Source organism: Octopus bimaculoides, chromosome Z, assembly GCF_046866305.1.
Source record: "Octopus bimaculoides isolate indiv1 chromosome Z, ASM4686630v1, whole genome shotgun sequence".
Lineage (NCBI taxonomy): Eukaryota > Metazoa > Mollusca > Cephalopoda > Octopoda > Octopodidae > Octopus > Octopus bimaculoides.
In genome coordinates, this window is record NC_142944.1 from 4352299 (window position 1) to 4375030 (window position 22732).

Below are 22732 nucleotides of genomic sequence, written 5' to 3' on the forward strand. Positions count from 1 at the left end.
ACACACATAAGAAGGAAGGAAACAAAGGACCACTGATGAGGTCACAGAAGTGTGACGAAAGAACTCTGGCCGAAATAAGATTAAGATTAATGTAATATAAAGCTGAAGCAAATTAACACCAAATATACAGTGCGTGTGTTTTTATTGGCTAAACTGGCAATATGACCATCCCCAAGTACAACAACATCTGTTTCAACACACAATTTCACATCAAAAATCTTGCAAAACAAATATGTATATATATATATATATATATATATATTTATTTATGTTGTGTGTGTGCATGTATGCACATATACTCATTCCCAACACATACATACAAAGCTGCCTGTTACAATACTGAAATGTCTGTTCTACATGATTTGTAATCTGCAGTAAGCTAACTGAAATAAAATATTTATAACTGAACAGAGATCAATAGAATATGTTTTAGGAAATATCAATGATATTGACACGACGTTTAAACTTTGTGAGAATTTGATATCTTCAAACTTTCCTCATATTCAAGGTAAGCTCTGAGAAATTTGTAAAAGAACAGTGAAGACAACACACACCTGCTTTAGCATAAGCATCAGCTCTCTTCAATGCTTCTTCAAGTCCATATCCCGCAATAAATGCTTCTACTCGTGCCACAATGCAAAAGTCGGGATCTCTCTGACTGTCTTTGCAAGCCTTTGGTAAAAGACAAAAGAAAGAGAAAAAAAACATTAAAAAAATATCAAATCATGGTTTCAAATTTTGACACAAGGCCAGAAATTTCAAGGGAAGGTGGGTAAGTCAGTTGCATCAACCCCCAGTACTTGACTGGTACTTATTTTATCGACCCCAGAAGGATAAAAAGCAATGTTGACCTTGGCAGAATTTGAACTCAGAATGTAAAGACTGATGAAATAAAACTGGTACCGTAATAATTCTGCCAACTTACAGCATTAGAATATTAAATACTACAAGTAGTTACAAGGATTTTTCATTTGTTATATTTACTTTACATGAAATATTACAATGTTATGTTCTTTGATTATCTCCCTTGAAAACACGTTCATCGTTTCAACGTAACCTATGGTGGCGTTGCTGTTTCCAAAGTTTATTTTCATTTCTCTATTAGTAATTTTACTTGCATATCTTAAAATGAACTGCTTGGCAGAGGTCTTCAGAGCTTGCTGTTGTCATCGATGTATTATAACTGCTTCAGATGATTCCTGTTTTTAAAGGTTTTTTTTTTTTTAAATCATATGGCTGTGTTATTTTTTTTTTATCCCCACCAAGATGGTTATGTTTTTGCCGGCGTTGGTTTAGGAAATTGGGCAATTTCAGCATGCGTGTATATGGGTGGAAATGAGCTGCTTGGTGGAGGTCTGCGCTCTCCAGATGCTTTTCTAGTTGTTGTTGTTGTTGTTGTTGTTATTATAATAATATTAATAATAATAATAATAATAATAATAATAATAATAATAATAATAATAATAATAATAATAATAATAATAATAATTATTATTATTATTATTATTATTATTATTATTATTATTATTATTATTATTATTATTATTATTATTATTATTATTAAGGTGGCGAGCTGGCAGAATTGTTAGTATGCCGGGCGAAATGCTTTGTGACATTTCATCCATCTTTATGGCCTGAGTTCAAATACTACTGAGGTTGATTTTGCCTTTCATCCTTTTGGGGTCAATAAATTAAATACCAGTTAAGCATTGGGGTCGATGTGATCAACTAGTCCCATCTCACAAAATTTCAAGCCTTGTGCCTATTGTAGAAAGGATCATCATCATCAGTAGTAGTTAGTGGCTATGGCTGCTTATTAGCTTCTATCTTTTACTTGTTTTATTCATTGGATTGCAGCCCTTCTGGGGCACTGCCTTGAAGGGTTAAATTAAATGGATCAACACTGGCACTTATTTTTTTAAGTTCACTACTTCTAAGTTATCGAGACATAAACAAACCAATACCAGTTGTCAAGTGGTGATGGGAAGACAAACACACGCACACACATACACACATATCATCATCATCCTCATTTAACATCCATTTTTCATGCTGGCATGGGTTGGATAGTTTGATAGGTGCTGGTCAGATGAAGAGCTACCCAAGCTCCATGTTTTTTTTGTTTTGGTTTCTACTGCTGGATGCCCTTCCTAATGCCAACCACTTTACAGAGGGTACTGGGTGCTTTTACACAGCACCAGCATGGATGCATTTACATGGCACTGGTACAGGTGCTTTTTACAGGTGGGTTTTTACACCTATAAGTCAGGAAGATTAGGGAAGCTCAGCTGGAGAGAGAAGCAGGGGACATGCAAGTACAACCTTGATTTTATTCATTTCTTTTTTTTGTCTCCCTCCCTTTTGCTTCTTCTCTTTTTCCTCCCATTCTCTCCCCCTGATTTGACCTATCCCCTCTTTCTAATCATACACATCTCTTTTCCCTCTATCTATCCATTAACACTACCAACACATTTTAATTCACACCAAAAAAAAAAAAATCACTCGATTGACCAACACTATTTACAAAGTTCTATGCTTGGAATGACCAAATATAACAACCATCGAAACTCACACATCAGGTACAAGAAAATTTCTTCACCCAAAAAAACTTCTTCACCACTTATATACACCATTCTACTTGAATAATGGAACTGCAAATACAATATCCTTATGTATCTCACTTCTATATTCATTCTCTTACTTCATATCTTCTCTACAATAATTAATACTCAAACATTTTCTTGCACCGTCTCTGATGAAAGGATGTATAAAATATCCCAGAAACAGCTGTAAGACCTTTTCTTGATAAAAGTTATGAAATCTATTTATTGCCTTGGTTTTTTAATCTCATTCTGTCAGCGTGTGTATATATATATATATATATATATATATATATATATATATATATACATAGGTAAATGATAGGATTGCTTCAATATTTCAGGGGTAGTCTGAAGTATCTAAGCAACCAGGGGATAGTTAAATCCGAAGGCACTCCTGGAAATTACTTGTGTGGGTACCGTCTTCGTTAGAAGGTATCCAGAGGCAGGTAATTTATTGTTTAAACCGCAGTTTATAATTATAATTATGTGGAGCATTCTCCACATAATTATATATATATACATATACATATATATATATCACCATTTGAGAGTGATCATTACCAGCATCACCTTACTGGCATGTGAACAAAACATTCGAGCAAGGTCGTTGCCAGTGCCGCTGGACTGACTCCTGTGCAGGTGGCACATAACAAACACCATTTGAGTGTGGCTGTTGTGTTGGTGGCATGTAAAAGCACCCACTGCACTCTCAGAGTGGTTGGCGTTAGGAAAGGCATCCATCTGTAGAAACCCTGCCAGATCAGATTGGAGCCTGGTGCAGCCATCTCGTTCACCACTCCTCAGTCAAATCGTTCAACCCATGCTAGCATGGAAAGCGGACGTTAAATGATGATGATGATGATGATGACATATATATATATATGACAGAATTCCTTTAGTTTCCAGTTTTGTCTACGAAATCCACTTCAGTCAGCCTGGGGATATTATTGAAGATACTTGCTTGTGATCAGTCCCATGCTTTGAGACTGAACTCAGAACCATGTGATTGGGAAGCAAACCTGTTACCACATATCCACACCCGAATATTTATTGCACAGCGTTTTCCAATGAAAACACTTGAAATAACATACCTTATTTCATGATGTTCCTACATAAAGCTATTTTAAAGATTTTTGAAGTCTGTGTTCTTTTTATCAGTTCAAAGAGACACACAATGACTCCGAAACATTGTAACTATGAAACATTATTCTCACACAAATCAAATATTTCAGTTAGAACCAGATATAAAAGTTATTCATAATGCTTAACAATACCTTGATCTTAAGAGAAAATTCTTCAATATCTGCCAATGGTTGAACTCTTCCATCTAATAAAGAATTTGTTTTAGGGAATAATTTGTCTTCAATACAAGCACCTGTAAAGGCAAGCAAAGAAAAACAATATATAGGTGGAAACAATTATCTTTACAAGGAAATATTTGGTAAAAAGCGTGAAAAAAAACAAAAAACTAACTGAAACTGACTTAAGATTATGAAAAAAATAATTACTCCTTCAATAAACTGGGTTAGATTGAATGGAATTGGTGGTCCAGTGTTTCTTATATAAGTATAACATCTTTTATCCTTTACTTGATTTAGTCATTGCATACTGGCCATGCGGGAGCACGTCCCTGAAAGGATTAGATGAAGAAATTCGCCCTAATTACTTACTTTTCTTAGTTAAGTCTGCTACTTATTCCAACATCTGTTTGCCAAACAACGGAGTTAAAGGGAAATAAACAAACCAATATTGGTTGTCAAGCGATAATGGGGGACAAATACAACCATAAAGACATCCAGCCAACCATACATCCCCCCCCCACACCCACATGATGGGCTTCTTTCAGTTTCCATCTATCAGATCCACTCTCAAGGCTTCGGTCAGCCAGAGGCTGGACACAGAACCATGTGGTTGGGAAACAAACTTCTTACCACACAGCCTTGCTCGCACTTATATAATATATATATATATATATATATATATATATATATATATATATATATACAGTGGTATCTTGACTTATGAGTGTCCCAACTAATGAGTTTTTCGAGATACGAGCCATCTCTTGGCCGATAATTTGCTTTGAGTTGCAAGCTTAAATTTGGGTTACTAGCCAACTTCAGTTACCCCCACCCACTCGATAGCTAGGCAGACATATGCCTTAGCAAGTGCGAAGATTGTTAGTGGATAGTTAGCTAAACAGGTGCTAAAATGCTTAATTAGTCATTGCAGGCTACAGAAGCATCAGTGTTGTGCTCACAGTTGTACTTGCAGTTATTTTGCAAAACTTCCTTTTTCCAACCAAGAGTCCAAAGAAAGTGAGTGCGAAGGACAGTGGGTACAAAGAAGTGGATGACGAGCATGGGATTAGAGAAAGAAATGATCAAAAGACATGCTGAAGGTGTGTGTGTAGTTGACATGGTGAAGCAGTGCGAGCGTAGCACTTCCATGACCTGCACCATACTGAAGCAGGAGGAGTCGATAAAGGCTGTAACGCCATGAAAATATGGAGAAGTTGCTGATAGTGTGGTTGACAGAGAAGCAGCTCACCGGAGATACCGTGATGGAGGCTGTAATCTTCGAGAAGGCATGAGCTATTTATGTCACTTTACTGCAGCAGACCCCAGGCACTTGTATGGATGAGGCATCGGGTGAGCCATTTAAAGCCAGAGGGGGATGGTTCAAGAATTCTAAAAAGAGGACTGGCACTCACTCCCTTGTCAGGCATGGTGAGGCAGTGAGTGCGGATATGAAGGCAGCTGAGGATCACTTCAAAACTTTTGCCAGAATTATAGTAGACTAAGGTCACATCTTCCAGCAAGTCTTCAACTGTGATGAGACAGGACTGTTTTGGAAGAAGATGCCAAGGAGGACTTATGTAAAAACAGAGGAGAAGAGAATGCCAGGCCACAAACTCATGAAAGATAGGCTAACCCTTGCATTGTGTGCCAATGCAAACAGCAATTGCAAGATTAAACCACTGCTCAATTATTGTAGGGAAAAGCCTTACTGGACAAACAACAGGCACTACTTTTTGATCTTGCACATTACACCTGGAGCTGGACTTGTTGCAGTTGATGTGGATTTAACTCTTCACTGTCTTAGCTATTGCTTATTTTAGAAGACAATTTATGTGAAAATAAGAATTACATGTCAGGTTCTTTGAAAATTCTTGAAATAAAATAAACGAATGAAAGTAAATGGCACAGTTGGTGATACAGCAGACATAAAATTAGTGGCACCAACAGAAATATGTATCATATAAGATTTACAATGGAATGGGGAAAATTATAGTTCAAAGCCTTTTACAAGTCGTTATCAACATAAATTAGTTCCAGATATTATCAAAACTACATCCCAAGTTTAATTCTCCAAGAACTTACTATCATGCTGCAGCAATTGTCAATGATAAGAAGTCATTATAAAAAAGGTATTTTGTTGATTATTTACCTGCTATACCTCGCTCTTCCAATTTTCTGACAAGTCGTCGGGCATTATTGAAATTGCCATAGCCTGTGTCTGCATCTAATAAAATTGGGATATCGGTAGCATCTGACATATATTCTACAACATCAAGGACTTGAGTCCATGATGCCTCGTTGCTGTCACGGACTCCAAGCTGAGCAGAAATTGAAAGTCCACTGCCCCAAATGCCCTTGAAACCTAACAAATAGAAAAAAAAAAAATTATAATAAGCAAAAATAATTTTTTTAAATAACATAAAATAACTTAATTTTTCAAAATATTTACTTTATTTAAAGACTCATGGAAAATAAAATCGGGAATGAATTTTCAAAGACAAAAGGACTGTTTAACCCAAGGTCAGTGCTGTTTAAGGACAATAGGGTGGCAAATCACAGTCTGGCTATGATCATTCCAACATATTTTCAGAGAATATATTAGTAAAGGTGTCTTTCATTTTTTATGACAGTAGGATGCGATTTGAAGATTTGGCTGATGTTTCTGGCAGATCAAACAACTATTAAACTGATTTTTCCATTAGCTTGTTATTTAAACCGTGTTGATAATAAATGTGAAAAAAAAAAAAGGTGCAGCACAACTATTCACATGTTTAAGACTTCAAACACACATTTCTTGAAACTATTTCTTAAAATTAAGAAAGCAAACTGTGTCTTAATAGAACTGCTTTATCTTTTCTTAAAGCCACTCCACTTCAAAGCATTGGTCACAAGAAATCTTTTGTCAATTAAACACGTGACATAATATTAAAATTTAATGAAATGAATGTCACATGTTGTTCTTTATTATATATACATTTCAGATCCTCAATTTCTTTAATGGTGCAACTGCGCTGGAAATTTTCATAACAGGCTAAGCTAGATTATTTACATTATTTACATTCGACGGATATTTGTCCTCATCTTGTTTGTTGTTAACACAACATCTCGGTTGATATACCCTCCAGCCTTCATCAGGTGTCTTGGGGAAATTTCAAACTTGGGCTCTCATTCCGAAAATATTCTTTGATGTTGTTGTTGTTGTTGTTGTTGTTGTGTGACATGGTGATCTCATATCAAGATAAACAGTGCATGACCTCGCAGGTGGGGCCCAGTTAGAATTTTCTTCAAGTCGAGTAGCCCACCTCGCTCAAAAGGTCCTTGAATAAGGTTTGTTTAAGGATGTTGAGCAAAACACCCATGTTTCCAGAGCTGAAATATTCAAACCCCAAAAAATTCATCTCAACACATGGCTATGATGCTCCCCCACTATTTTTGCTCATGATCAGAGATGCACATATTGTCAGCCACCAAGGGACATGCTCAACTGGTTAAGGTCAAACAACTGACAAGCAAATCTGTGGTAATGAGCAGAATATTTACTGTTGTCCATCTTTTATACCAAGACAAAACAATGTACATGAAAACACTTCCAATCAATTAAGATCAGAAGCCATGAGAGCCACTACCTGGTACTGCATCCGGGCATTTTATTATTAGCGAAGTTGGCCCTCGACCAACACTTTGATGACAAGCATGAAGGCTGCGTTGTCAGAGCTAAAGCACTTTCGGTAAGTGGGGAGGGGACTAAGGCCGCTCGATGGGCCCGCGTGGTTGAGGCGAAGCGTGGCAACAGAGCGACCATTCGGTCTTTGGTGGACCAGAACGACTGCGAGATTTCGGGACTGAAGCAGATGTGTTCGGCCTTTCAGCAGCACTTTGCTCAATTGTTCGGGACAAACGGTAGGACGGACGACGGAACAGATTTCGGTGTGTACCTAGACGGCCTGCCGCAACTCTCGACCAGCGAGGCCGAGTGCTGCAAAGGACCGATATCTGCCTGGGAAGTACGGGAAGCGATGAAAGGCTGCACGAGAGGTAGATCGCCGGGTTTGGATGGTCTGCCTTACGAGCTTTATACGTCAATGCCAGACTTGTTTGCGGGCGTCTTGGCAAACGTCTACTGCAACTGGCAACAAAACGGGAGAATTCCTGCTTTTGTTTGTCGGGGAGTGGTGGCTTTGCTAAGAAAGGACCCAAACAAGGGGGACATTATAGGGAACTTTAGGCCCATCACTCTGCTCAACACAGAGTTGAAGATCTTGGCCAAGGTGCTAGCCAAGAGATTGGCGCCTGTCGTGGGCAAACTGATCGGCAAGGCGCAGACATGCGCTGTGCCGACCAGGTCTATCCACGACAACCTCCATCTCACGCGCTACATCATAGAGAGAGTGGGTAACGAAGCTGGCGCGGGTGGGGCTTTGATCAATTTAGATCAGTCTAAAGCCTTCGATAGGGTCGACCATCGATACCTGGCAGCTGTTCTCAAGGCAGCTGGTTTCGGTCCGGTCTTCCGCGGGTGGATAGCTGCTTTATACAGCGGCATCTGCTCGGTCATACGGGTGAACGGCCATCTATCGGAATCGTTCAACATCTCGCGTTCGGTTCGCCAAGGGTGTCCTCTCTCCTCCCTTCTGTATGTATTGACTCTCGAGCCATTACTGCGGAAGTTGGAGGCTTTGAGGGGCGTCCCGCGTGATCTGGGATGTGGAAGGAGCGTGTCTGCCTATGCCGACGACGTTACCGTGATGGTGTCGAGCCACAGGCATATTGACCTGATTGGCGAGACACTAAACGAGTATGAAGCGGTGACAGGTGCGAAAATTAACGCGGAAAAGTCAATGGGCTTGCAACTAGGCACCTGGAGGGGCAGGTCCATGCCGTCCAACAGCGTCGTAGGGCGCTGGACAGACGGACCCGTTAAACTGCTCGGGGTCTGGTTCGGTCCGGACCTCCAGTTGGAGAAAAACTGGGAAGAAGTGACGAACAGGGTGGCCAACCTCACCCAGAAATGGGCTGAGAGGAAGCTCTCCTTGAAAGGTCGAGCGGAGGTAGCGAATGCGTACATCGCATCCGTCATCTATTACCGTTTGACCGTCGTCCCTTGTCCCGACCGCTGGTTAACCAAGATGGTACGCTTGCTCTTCAACTTTTTGTGGAAGGGTCAGGTACCACTGGTCAGGCGCTCCATCTGCTGTCAACAGCCGCTGAACGGAGGCCTTGGCATGCCGTGGTTGCTGATGCGCAAACATGCGCTCAGGCTACGACATCTCAGGCGCTTCCTGGACGGTGAACAGGTGTGGTCGCCTTTCGTCAGACGCGATTTTCCGCAGCTCGTTTCTTTAACAGAGCTGCAATCCTGGATCAAACGTAGACCGAGAAAGGGCGCTTGGCACCTCGAGTGCCGCCAAGCTCTCACCGCCCTCAGTCAGGCGGGCAGTGCGATCGGTAGTAGATCCACTTTAGCTTTCTATAGAGGGTTAGTGGGAGAAAAGTGCGACGACGTTCTCGGGGAAACTCTAGGCGTCGAGGATAATCAGCTAAGCAGTCTGTTCAGGAGAACTTTCGGGCCGGGGCCCATGGATAATTTCCAAAGGTCCCTCGCCTGGCAGTGCTACCGAGGTGCGCTACCTGTTCGAGATAAACTCTACCGACATGGAAGTGCCGTCAACCGGGCCTGCCTGAGGTGCGCTCAGGACGACGAAACCGTTCTGCATGCACTCGTCCAGTGCCCGAGCATTGCTGACCTGTGGGTCTATATCAAACAGCTACTGTCACGTGTAGGACGGATCCGGCTATCAGCTGGATCCATCGTGAGAATTGACCCGCCGACCTCCTTTAACCTGGAGGGCAAGGCAATTTTCCTATGCCTAGTGGCTGTAGCGAAAGAGGTGATATGGTGGACCCGTTTGAAAGGGTTAAAGACAGACACTTTCCTCTTTGGCCAAGACCTCATCAACTTTTTCAAGTTTCACTTGAAAAGGAAGATGAGAGTAGAGAGGGAAGTGCTGTCTCATAGCAAATTCGTTGAAAGATGGGTGACTGTTGGAAGAATGGCCAGTATAAACGGACCAATTCTGAGAATACACCTGTAGAAAAAAAAAAAGAAAAAAAAGGTCATGTAAAAGAAGAAAGGGCTCTATACCCATTTCTTATTTTATCTGACCAGGCTCCCGTGGTTTTATGGGTTTTTCCACGTGTAACCTTTCCTTTTTCGAAGCGCCTCCCCCTTTGGGAGTTCTACTTATTTATTTATCTATTTATTTATCTATTTATTTATTATATCTTTCTCCGTTTTCTTCCTCTGTTTAGATGAACTTTCCTACCTTTTCGGACAAAACCTTTTGTAACCTTCGTCCTGTCTTTGTCCTTATATGTTTTTAATTGATATTAGCCCTTGTGGCCAATAAAATGAATTAATTATTATTATTATTATTATTATTATTTTTATTATTATTATTATTATTATTATTATTATTTGGGTCACTGGTGAAGGCTGGAAGGTATATCAGCCAAAACGATGTGTTAGCAACAAACAAGATGATGGCAAATATCTGTCTAATGTAAATACTGTACATAATTCCTCATCTCTTAAATATAGAACTGTATTAGGCTAAGCTAGGGTAATAAATTGTTGATGTTAATTAAGAGTGTTAACAAGGAGGTTATACATTCATAATATAACGGTTATACATGAAATTTTGTGTTAAACTTGGGAAGTCTGCTACAAAGACATTGAGCATGTTTTGGCAAGCTCATGGTGATGAGGCAATGGGTTGTATTCAATGTTTCAAGTGGCATGGGCACTTCAAATGTGGAAGAATATCTCTGGAAGACCTGCCATGAACATCACCCTTGGAAATGTGGAGAAAATTCATCATCTTGTGTATGAGATCGTCAGAGGACAATCAATGATATTGCTGGTGTTGTTTGTTTGTCATATGGATCTGTGCAGGAAATCTTAACATCTGTGATGAATTAGATTCTTCACACTGACAATGCACTCTATCACCAAGCTCTCCTCATTTGTGAGTTTCTCACCAAAAACAACATGGTATCACTTCCTCACCCACCCAATTTGCCAGATGTAGCACCTGTAGAATTTCTATCTCTTTCCCAAGATGAAGTTAAGCTCAAAGGTCAACGAGCAAACTATAGAAGGTCCTCAAATGGAAAATGACTTCCAGGCCAGATTCCAAAAGTGGCAGGAATGCTGGGACCGGTGTATTGTTGTGCAAGGTGACTATTTCAAAGGAGATGATGTTAAAACTTAGGTAAATGAGTTATTGTTTTTATTGATCATAATTAGTCTAGGAACTTTTCGATATTACCTTGTAGATTTAATGTAATTTTCATGATTCACTAAATATATACCATAAATTCTTAACAGATTGAAATTTAGTTGAAGAAAGTAATCAAAAACCTGATGGTATCTGTGATCAGCTCTCAAAGAAGGGGGAAACATGTCCAAGAAATTAAGAACTAATTTTACATAAAATTCAATTTTCATATTTTGAGGAAAATCTGATCTTCACTCATAGACAAGGGAGACAACTATGAACGTTTCTGTCTTATTAAACCTCATAAGTGAAATATAATCTTCTCAAGGCTCATTTGATCAAGGAATATAGACATTGTACATGTATAAAAATGGCTGAATGACTATTTTTCTAACAAAGTGCTATATGAAAAAAAGCACATGGTCTATCAAATATTAAGCAAAAGCCTCAATGTCATAATTATATAAAGGTTCTGTTGATGTAAGTAAAAGTGATTTCAGCAACTTGGAATTTCATTAGAAAACCATTGATAAGTTGTGCAAATCAGTAGTGGACTTGCAGACCAATGATCATAGACATTCCAGTCAAGGTGGCAGTGGTGGTGGCTGTGCTGTCGTCATAGTCGTCATCATCATCATGATCATCATCATCATTATTTAATATCTCTTTTCCCATATTGGCATGGGTTGGATAGTTGAACAAGAACGGATGAGCCAGAGGTCTCCACCATCTTCTGTGTCTTCTTTGGCATGGTTTCTGCAGCCAGATGCCCTTCTTAATGTCAACCACTTGACCAGAGTGCACTGAGTGCTTTTTATGTGGTACCAGCACCATTGAGGTCACCAAGTATTTGCAAGGTAAGACCCCACCACTCGAGTGAGCAGGGTATAGACTGGAGGAATAACAGGGAGAGGGGCTGGTGTCTTACTGAAGTGGTGAATACATGGCTTGCCTACCTGGAAAATGAGAGAGAGAGAGAGAGAGAAAGATATGTGAGGTCCAGGTACAACATGAATATGGGACAGATTAGGATAAAAGAGGGGAAAAGGTGGATGTGTAGGTAAGTGTACAGAGTGAAAATAGTGTGAGAGATGATTTGAAACAGGGAATGAGTTGGATGCAGAGGATATCAGTTCAGTGTAGCAGAAAGTGAAGAAAACAGAAAACGAGTTATAGGGGACGGCTTGACAGACCCTCAGTTCTACTGAGATGGATGGGTCTTCTCAAGCACAGCACAACATTACTCATCTCAGCCTTAAATCTCCTCTGAGAGGCTCAACATTTTGAGGTCAGTTTGCACCACTTTATCTATCTTCCTCTGTCTTCCTCTTCCACAAATTCCTTCCATGTTTAATGATCAGCACTTCTTTATACAACTGTCCTCATCTATTTGCATCACATGACCACACCAGTGCAGTCTTCTCTCCAGCAAACTGCATCTGATGTCTCTTATGCCTTATTTTTCTCTAAGTACGCTGACATTGCACATCCACTAGCACATACTTGTTTCATGTCTTTCAAGCTTTCGCATGTTCTCTGCATTCTCAGCCCAAGTATCACAGACATGTAGCTTTGCTCTTCATTACACAAGCATCATACAATCTGCCTTTAATTCTGAGAGAGTGGCCTTTCATTACCAACAGAAGTAAAAGTTATCTAAACGTTCTCCAGCCAATTAGTATTCTAGCAGCTATACTTTCAGAGCACCCTCCTCACTTAGATTACAGAAAATATCTACTTCTCCTCGGCACTTCAGAACATCTATTTCCTGTGTGCTCTTATCATTTATTGCTCCTGCACATCTGACAAAGACAAATTCCACATTCTCTGTTAACCTTGCATTGATTTCATCACACCTCTTATGTGGCTCTAGTTTGCACTGAGTACACCATATGGAAAATCTACCTACACCTTGTCTACATATGGAACCAATCCATTTACCTGAAAGGATTAGTGTTCCGCCTGTTTTCCTGATAATTAGGTATAGCGTATGTGGCACAATATAATCTAATGTAGTTTTTCATATATCCAAAAATATACTAAAAAAAAACCAATAAAAAGACAAATGTGGATGAAACATATTTAACCATAGGTTTATTCAACAAAGTTTGACTTGGGGTTAGAGAATTAGAAAAACAGCACCATGAAGAGATAGCAACGTTTGTTTCAGGGTATTGTAACTATTGTTGATGTTATTGTAAACTGTTTGAGATGGTCAACAACATTAATGCAGTCCAATGACTAAGATCAATATAAAATGATAAAAGAAGTCAAATATGTTTGAAGAACAAATATATATTTCTGCTTTCTATTGACTTAAATCATTTATTAAATACAACTTAGTAAAGACTCTTTACTTCTTGATGTTGTTAAATCAATAAATTTACTGATAACATTCCAAGTTATTCCAAGTGAATCAATACAAATGTCTTATTGCAAACACAACTTTTCTGACACAATAAACATCTACACAGCTGTTACACACACACACACACACACACACACACCTTACAATGGCACCTGTAACAAAACACATATCACTAAAGAATATTACAGCCGAATAAAGAAAGTGTGGACCTCAGAACTCCCAACATTCAATAAAATAGTGACCCGCAATGTGTTTGCAATGCCAGTACTCATACCAACATTTGGGCTGCTTGATTGGACACTTGATAAGATCTGAGCCATTGATATGAAAACCTGGAAGATACTAACAAGCACACATAATTTCCACATCAACAGTGATGTAGACCGCCTCTACCTTAAATGAAAACAAGGTGGCAGAGGCCTAACATTGATCCAAAATACCTTTGAATGTTGTATCATATCCCTCTGGCAACATCTTTTAACCAACAAGTGTCAAAGTACATCCCTTGACAAAGTTTGCATATATAAAGCTGATAACATAAGACTTGGAAGGCAGTTCCTTAAGCAACATTCCTTGTCTGATAACCTTAAATGTATCATCAGATGAAAGGATGAGTGTGTATGAGCAGAAGACTATGCATGGATATGTCAATAGAAAGCTCCAAGATGATAGTAACATCGATCATCAAAGCAGTCTATCATGGACCAGTAATCGGATAACTACCTCCCACTTTGAAGGGTATATGTTTGCAATCAAGGAACAGAGATGTAGTAAAAGCAGCAAAATGTGACAACCGATGCAGACTTTGTGGAGTTAACACCGAAGATATCACTCACATCATAAGCAGTTGTCCGAAAATGCCATCACGGTATTATCTACTGATCAGACAGGATGTTGTAGCTAGGACACTGCATAATGAGATCCACCAAAAGGATAACCCCAAGGACAAAAAAATAATAACCCACAGTATAGTGGAAGCGATAGCCACTCATAATAAAAAGGAATACTGGTGTAATGTACCAGTGAAGACCTCAATAAAATGTAAGCACAATAGACCTGATATAATGATTTGGGATAGAGAAGAGAAACTGTGCACAGTTGTGGAAATCAGTTGTTCAGCAGATGTTAAGATAAAGCAGAAAATGAGAACATCTATGCTGAACTATTGAGAAATCTGCAGTTACTCTATCTAGATTACAAATTCAGGTTTATACCTGTAATTATTGGGACCTTGAGATATGTAACACATTGCCTAAATACCAATCTCGAGAAATTAGGCTTCTAAAAACCAGAAAGGAGAAAGCTAATTCAAAGACTACAGATCCAATCCATCAGTGGAACAGTAAAAATTTGTAAAACTTTCCAGAAGTTTAGCATTTAAATATGTATGCACATATCTAGAAATGCAAATATAAGCACGTGAAGACATAAAACAAAACATACAAATCTACATATATACATACAAAAATACCCTGTTGTTGATGTTGAAAATCCAATGAAGGAGCCTTGAATCTAGGTTAGAAACCGGTTCTTTCTCTATTGGCAAGAAATCTTGAAAGAAAACTGAACGATGACATACTTATACTTCCCCAAGTATTACTACTCCTGCTACCTGAGGCGCCACCTGGAAACCTCATCACCACTGTCTATCTCTGTTGAGATTGATGTCTTGTGAACTACACAGCAACCTCATTAGTGCCAGTGGTATGCAAAGGGCATGAATCTTTTCTCCCTGATTTCTATGTTCTCCCTCTGTCTCTATTTCAGAAAGGAGCAATCTTACTGCCTTTCCTTATATGAGATGCGTCCACCCATTTCTACCCCACTACCTATACTGGAAATCTCTGCCCCACTGCTTTAATGGTGGGCAATGCAGAAGCTAGGGATAGATAATGGTTAGTGAGAAGTGTACAAGTCATGTACAGGTTTGCAGTCAGTAAGGTGAGAGTCGCCAATGAGTATAGCAAGGCAGTGCTCCTGCTTGGCAGCATTCCAGTTACTGAAAAACAAGTAAAATATAATAGATATACATGTTTTGTGTGTGTGTGTGTGTGTGTGTGTGTGTGTGTGTGTGTGTGTGTGTGTGTGTGTGTGTGTGCGTGCGTGCGTGCGTGCGTGCGTGCGTGCGCATGTCTTTAGTCATCTATCAAGTCACAAGGACTTCAGACAGATAATAGTTTCCTTAAGATGTGCGCTGTGCCCAATAAGGCTGCTATTTGCAAGACATCAACCTTGCATGGGATTTCCAATTGTCTTAAGAAGTTTTGAAGTTTCAATGGGATTGAGCCCAATGCTCCAATCACCACTGGTATCACTTTTTCATTACCCTCTCGCATTCCATGCAGTCTTACCATTTCTGCTTTCAATTCGAAGTACTTCGTGATTTTTTCAACCTCTTTACTCACAACATTCATGTCATTTGGTATGGCTACAACAATGATCTAACAGGATTTTCTAGTTTCCTCTTAACCATTGCTCAAGTTTTCCTAGATCTTGCCTTGCCCGCATTATGCCCCTTTCAATGCGTTGTTTCCACCATGGTTCTTTTGCTCCACCATTTTTTGTTCTCTTAAGTTGTACTCCTCAACAAGTAGTGCAATAGCCTGGAGAAGATTCCTTGTTTGTGTTATGTCCTCCGTCTGGATGTATGGTGTGACAGTATTTATCTTTTGTTATCATTATTATTATTATTATTTTTGGGCTGGCTCTTGTGCGGGTGACACATGAAATGCCTTGAGCGAGACGGGATCGTTGCCAGTGCCCCTGGACTGGCTCATGTGCGGGCGACACATGAAGTCTTTCGAGCGGGATCGTTGCCAGTGCCCCTGGATTGGCTCATGTGCGGGCGACACATGAAATCTTCCGAGCGGGATCGTTGCTGGTGCCCCTGGGCTGGCTCTTGTGCGGGTGACCCATAAGGTTTTTCGAGCGAGATCATTGCCAGTGCCCCTGGACTGGCTCTTGTGCTGGTGACACATGAAATTTCTTCGAGTGAGATCGTTGCCGATGCCCCTGAACTGGCTCTTGTGTGGGGTTCTGGGATTTTTCGAGCGGGCTCGTTGCTGGTGCCCCTGGGTTGGCTCTTGTGCGGGTGACACATGTGGTTTCTCGAGCGAGATGAGCGTGGCCTTTGCCGGTACCACCTGACTGGCCTTCGTGCAGGTGACACGTAAAAGCACCCACTACACTCTCTGAGTGGTTGGCTTTAGGAAGGGCATCCAGCTGTAGAAACACTGCCAAATCAGATTGGAGTCTGGTGTAGCCATCTGGTTTCACCAGTCCTCAGTCAAATCGTCCAACCCATGCTAGCATGGAAAGCGGACGTTAAACGACGACGACAATACGTACATATATATATATATATATACCGCCTGACTGGCCTTTGTAGGGTTTTCGAGCGAGATCGTTGCCGGTGCCCCTGGACTGGCTCTTGTGCGGGTGGCACATAAAAGACACCATTTCGAGCGTGGCCGTTTTCGTGCGGGTGACACGTAAAAACACCCACTACACTCTCTGAGTGGTTGGCGTTAGGAAGGGCATCCAGCTGTAGAAACTCTGCCAAATCAGATTGGAGCCTGGTGTTGCCATCCGGTTTCACCAGTCCTCAGTCAAATCGTCCAACCCATGCTAGCATGGAAGGCAGACGTTAAACGATGATGATGATGATGATTATTATTATTATTATTAGGGTGGCAAGGTGGCAGAACCGTTAGTGCACTGGACAAAATGCTCAGCAGTATTTTACGTATCACTACATCCTGAGTTCTAATTCCACCAAGGTCAACTTAGCCTTTCATCCAGTGAAACACTCGGGTCAATGAAATTGACTAGTCCCTCCTGACAAACCTGAGGTCTTGTGCCCCTAGTAGAAATGATTATTATTATTCTATATTTTGGGGATGAAGAATTGTGTACATTATTTACAATGGATGGTTATGTGTCCTCGTCTTGTTTGTTGTTATCACAACATTTCGGCTGGTGTACTCTCCAGCCTTCATCAGGTTTTCTGCTGGAATTTCAAACCAAACATTTGACTAATGGGGTACACTATTCTCATTTTCTGTTGATATCGTTTTTCTAGTACCCACCTAAGATTGAACTTAGAATCTGAGGGTTAGTAGCCCATGTTCTTATCCATTACGCTATATGCCAGGGGCAGGCCGAGAGGATTAAGGGCCCTCAGGCATAACCATTTACTGGGCCCCTTTGAAAGTGTGTTTAGTAGAGTGCAGACTCCTCAGAGCTGCGGGCCCTTGGGCAGTGCCCAATTCACTGACGGCTCAGTCCACCCTTGCTGTATGCCCATGGGCTTATCCAGGATACTAACTATCAGATTCTAAGTTCAGTCCCAAGCAGGGACTTGCAAAAATAATATCAACAGAAAAATAGCATCAGCAACAAATGTTAGGAATGAGAACAGTGTATCCCATTAATCAAATAAAGGGTTGAGTTCGAAATTCCATCAGAACACCTGATGAAGGCTGGAGAATACATCAGCCGAAATGTTGTGATAACAACAGACAAGACGAGGACACTTATCTGTCCATTGTAAATAATGTAGGATTATTATTATTATTATTTGAAATTGCTTAGTGGTATTTTGCTTGCTGCTACATACTGAGTTGACTTTGGTTGACTTTGCCTGTCATCTTTGCAGAGTTGATAAATTCAGTACCAATGGTACACTGGGGTTGATATAATCGACTACTCCCCTCCCATCAAATTTCAGGCCTTTTGTCTTTAGTAGAAATAATCATTATTATTATTATTATTATTATTATTATACTCTTATTAGCATTCTCAACACTACAGGAATTTTACAACAATTGTGAAATATTTAGTCTATTGCTTTATATATATGTATGAGAACATTTGTAGTAATTTTGCTGGCTTGGGTCAAGGTTGTTGGACAATGAATGCTTGACAAATGACTAGTTAATATGTTCGACAACTTATCTGGTAGTTTGAATCTCTCTGTGTGTGTGGTGTGTGGTGTATGTTTTATGCAAGAGATAAATATCTTCACAGGAAGGTTGGCTTTTTAAGTCATTTGGTTTGGTTGCTTTAGTGACAAATCTGTTCAGAAAAATCTAGCTGTTTAAACCTTTAGCATTTAAACTGGCCATGTCTGGCTCAAACATTCTACCTATTTAATGTTATAACTGGTTAGATCTGGCATTTCACATCTACCCTACAATGTCATTCTAAAAATAAACTATCATATCATCAAAATTTCAAAGCTACAAAATAATGCATGATTAATGAATAGATAAACATTACATTTGACAGGGGAATCTGAATTCTAATGGGGGGGGTTAATAATTTCAATAAGCTGTTGGTTTTAATCTGGGCAAATCAGAAAATGGTTGTTGAGTCTTTTCTTTCAAGATAAGCAATTTTCTTTCAAACATTTGTATGTGTTGTGTGTGCGCGTGGCAATGCAGGTTTGTGAGTGTGTTTGCGTGTGCATGTTTATGAATGATTGGGCATGTGTGTGTGCATGTTTGCATGTTTGTGTATGTGTGTGTGTGGCAATGCAAAATTTGTGAGTGCTTGCATGTGGGTGTTTATGAATGTCTGTGCATGTGTGTGAGTGTGTTTGCATGTGTGTGTATGTGTGAGTTTGTGTGTGTGTTTGTGTGTGTATGTGTGTGTGTGTTTGGCATATGTATATGTGTGTTCTTGCATATGTATGCGTGTGTGTTTACATATGTATGTGTGTGTGTGTGTTTGCATATGTATGTATGTATATTTACATATGTATGTGTGTGTGTTTGTATATGTATGTGTGTATTTACATATGTGTGTGTGTGTGTGTGTGTGTGTGTGTTTGCATATGTATGTATGCATGGTAATTATTTTAAAATCTCTTTTCCAGTGACTTGTTATACTATCAGCAATAACAATTACAACATTAACATCTGGTGGGAAGTTAGTTTGGTTCATCTGGAAAAGACATTCTTTTGATAACATTCTCTGTTTCTATAAATAAAATTATCTGTTTTATGTGTCAGTTCAACCCATGTCAGCATGGAAAGCACACATTAAATGAAGATGATGATGATGATGATGATGATAATGTGTTAAATTTTGGAATAAATTTTCAGATTAAATGTTTTTTCCATTTCTTTCTAGTATTTTGGGTTATTCCTTGAGCATTTAAAGAATGAGAAAATCTTGAATTTGTTTTTTTTTTTCCTCACAGATTTCTAAATGCTCACTATATGGAATTCCTCTGTAATTCTGTTAGTTTAATCTGCTGTTTATATGCTCTTGTGTGTTCACAAAGGGATTTTCTAATCTGAGCAATGGCATTTTCTTCGCAGGTGGAGCAGTCTACGCAATAGAATTGGTCTCCTCTTTCGCAGTTCATGTTTGCATTTATCTGGAAAAAGAATCTGCTTTGAAATTTTGAAATTCTTTACTCTTTTACTTGTTTCAGTCATCTGACTGTGGCCATGCTGGAGCACTGCCTTTAGTCGAACAAATCGACCCCAGGACTTATTCTTTGTAATCCTACTACTTATTCTATCGTTCTCTTTTGCCGAACCACTAAGTTACGGGGACAGAAACACACCAACATCGGTTGTCAAGCAATAGTGGTGGAACAAACACACATATATACGACAAGCTTCTTTTAGTTTCCATCTACCAAATCCACTCACAAGGCTTTGGTTGGCTCCAGGCTATAGTAGAAGACACTTGCCCAAGGTGCCACGCATTTAAAAAAAATTTCATTACCTATTTAATTAATCTAATTTAATTAATTTCCAATGGTAGTTTGACCCAAAATTTGGCTCACCAAATTTAAGGGCTTTCTACAACTTCAAAACTACACACATACACACACACACACACACACACACACACACACACACACACACACACACACACACACACACACACACACACACACACACACACACACACACACACGTGTGTATCTTCTTGAAACAGCTACAACCAAAATGCATTTCCCTATGCCCTACCATGAACCTCAGCACCCCATTAACTTTGCCATGTCCTCAACTTTACGTTTTATGTCAGTTCCAATAACATCAACATAGTTAAGTGGTCTTAATCCTCTATAAATGTAGAGAATTCTCCAAAATATAACATGTGACAAGGCCACATTTTCACCATGATAGTAATGACTAGCAAGACTGACCATGTTTTAAAGAACAATTGTTGAGATGAGTGCAACATGTCCATAAATGTCTTTTAATCTTCTACTCTGACCAAAAAATATTTTGAACCCTTATCAGAAGCCTAGAGTATGTATCATCAAAGAAATCTTGATCATCATCATCATCATCGTCATCGATTAGCGTCTGCTTTCCATGCTAGCATGGGTTGGACGATTTGACTGGGGACTGGTGAACCAGATGGCTACACCAGGCTCCAATTTGATCTGGCAGAGTTTCTACAGCTGGATGCCCTTCCTAATGCCAACCACTCCGAGAGTGTAGTGGGTGCTTTTATGTGCCACCGGCACGAAGGCCAGTCAGGTGGTACTGGCAACGGCCACCCTCAAAATGGTGTATTTTACGTGCCACCTGCACAGGAGCCAGTTTGGCGGCGCTGGTAACAATCTCGCTTTGTCATAATTCATATTTTCAGCTCCATAAAAAAGAACGCTCTCTACACATTCTCTGAACAAAGCCAGATTTGTTTGACTCTGAAAAACTTGACCAACAGTTGTTTTGAAGCTTGTTACAGACACACTGAGTTTATTCCTTATGTATCAGGGGTTATTTTTAACTGTCAGCAACTTAGGGTCCAAGGTACATGACATCACTGATCATCTTAAGTTTTGCACCACCGTTAGAAGAAATTGGTAAGTGGTTTTCAATCTCAATAAGGCTCATATACTTGGTCTTTTTTGCATTAAGAAATGGACCAAGTTTAGTTGCATCATTCTCAAAGAATGGTCACAAGTCATGTGCATCGTACTGTTGTAAGTTTTTGAGGGTAAGGTCTTCAGCACATACATACATGCATGCAAGCATACATACACACACACACATACATATACACACATACATACATGCATACATACTTACTTACATACATTCACACATACATTCATACATGCATGCATGTATATAGACATGCACGTAGGTGTGCATGTATGAATGTCTGTAAGTAAATATGTATGTATAAATGCATACGTAGATACATACATATGTACACTCACACTTACCTATACACACACACACACACACACACACACACACACACACACACACACACACACTCATAATTTATATACACATATATGAAAATGTACATGTCTATGTAATCTTTTCACCTCTAACAACCTCTTAAATAATCACAATTCTCTTAGGAGAATTTTCTGAAATACTGAACTAGTGATTTACTAGACACAATATCTCATATTCAATATCCAGTATCTCCTATCTAATATCCAATATTTCATATCCAATATCCAGTATCTCCTATCTAATATTCAGTATCTCCTATCTAATATCCAATATCTCATATTCAATATCCACTATCTCATATCCAATATCCAGTATCTCGTATCTAATATCCAATATCTCCTGTCTAATATCCAATATCTCTTATTCAATATCCAATATCCAATATCTCATATCCAATATCCAGTATCTCATATCCAATATCCAGTATCTCGTATCTAATGTCCAATATCTCCTATCTAATATCCAATATCTCTTATTCAATATCCAATATCTCATATCCAATATCCAGTATATCATATCCAATATCCAGTATCTCGTATCTCATATCCAATATCCAACATCTCATATCCAATATCCAGTATCTCATATCCAATATCCAGTATCTCATATCCAATATCCAGTATCTCGTATCTCATATCCAATATCCAACATCTCATATCCAATATCCAGTATCTCATATCCAATATCCAGTATCTCGTATCTAATATCCAATATCTCCTATCTAATATCCAATATCTCTTATTCAATATCCAATATCCAGTATCTCCTAACTAATATCCAATATCTCCTGTCTAATATTCAATATCTCATATCCAATATCGCACATCCAATATCCAATATCTCATATCTAATATCCAATATCCAAGGCTTCATCATTCCTGAAGGAGGAATCCTTCCACTGTTGTCTGTCTCTGGCCAGTCATGTCCATGAAGGACCCAGGTAGCAGGTGAGATCATC

The 22732-nt window shown here is 39.4% G+C and overlaps 1 protein-coding gene across 1 annotated transcript in view; it reads right to left on the reverse strand.

Moving 5' to 3' along the window:
• The window catches only part of LOC106868978 (phosphoenolpyruvate phosphomutase), a 70370-nt gene that overhangs the window by 18493 nt on the left and 29145 nt on the right, over positions 1–22732 (reverse strand). The window contains exons 4-6 of the mRNA XM_014914461.3: positions 6054–6266; positions 3878–3978; positions 555–672 (exon numbers count right to left, since the gene is read on the reverse strand). Of these exons, the coding sequence (XP_014769947.2) occupies positions 555–672; positions 3878–3978; positions 6054–6266 (432 nt within the window). The remainder of the gene's footprint in view (positions 1–554; positions 673–3877; positions 3979–6053; positions 6267–22732) is intronic.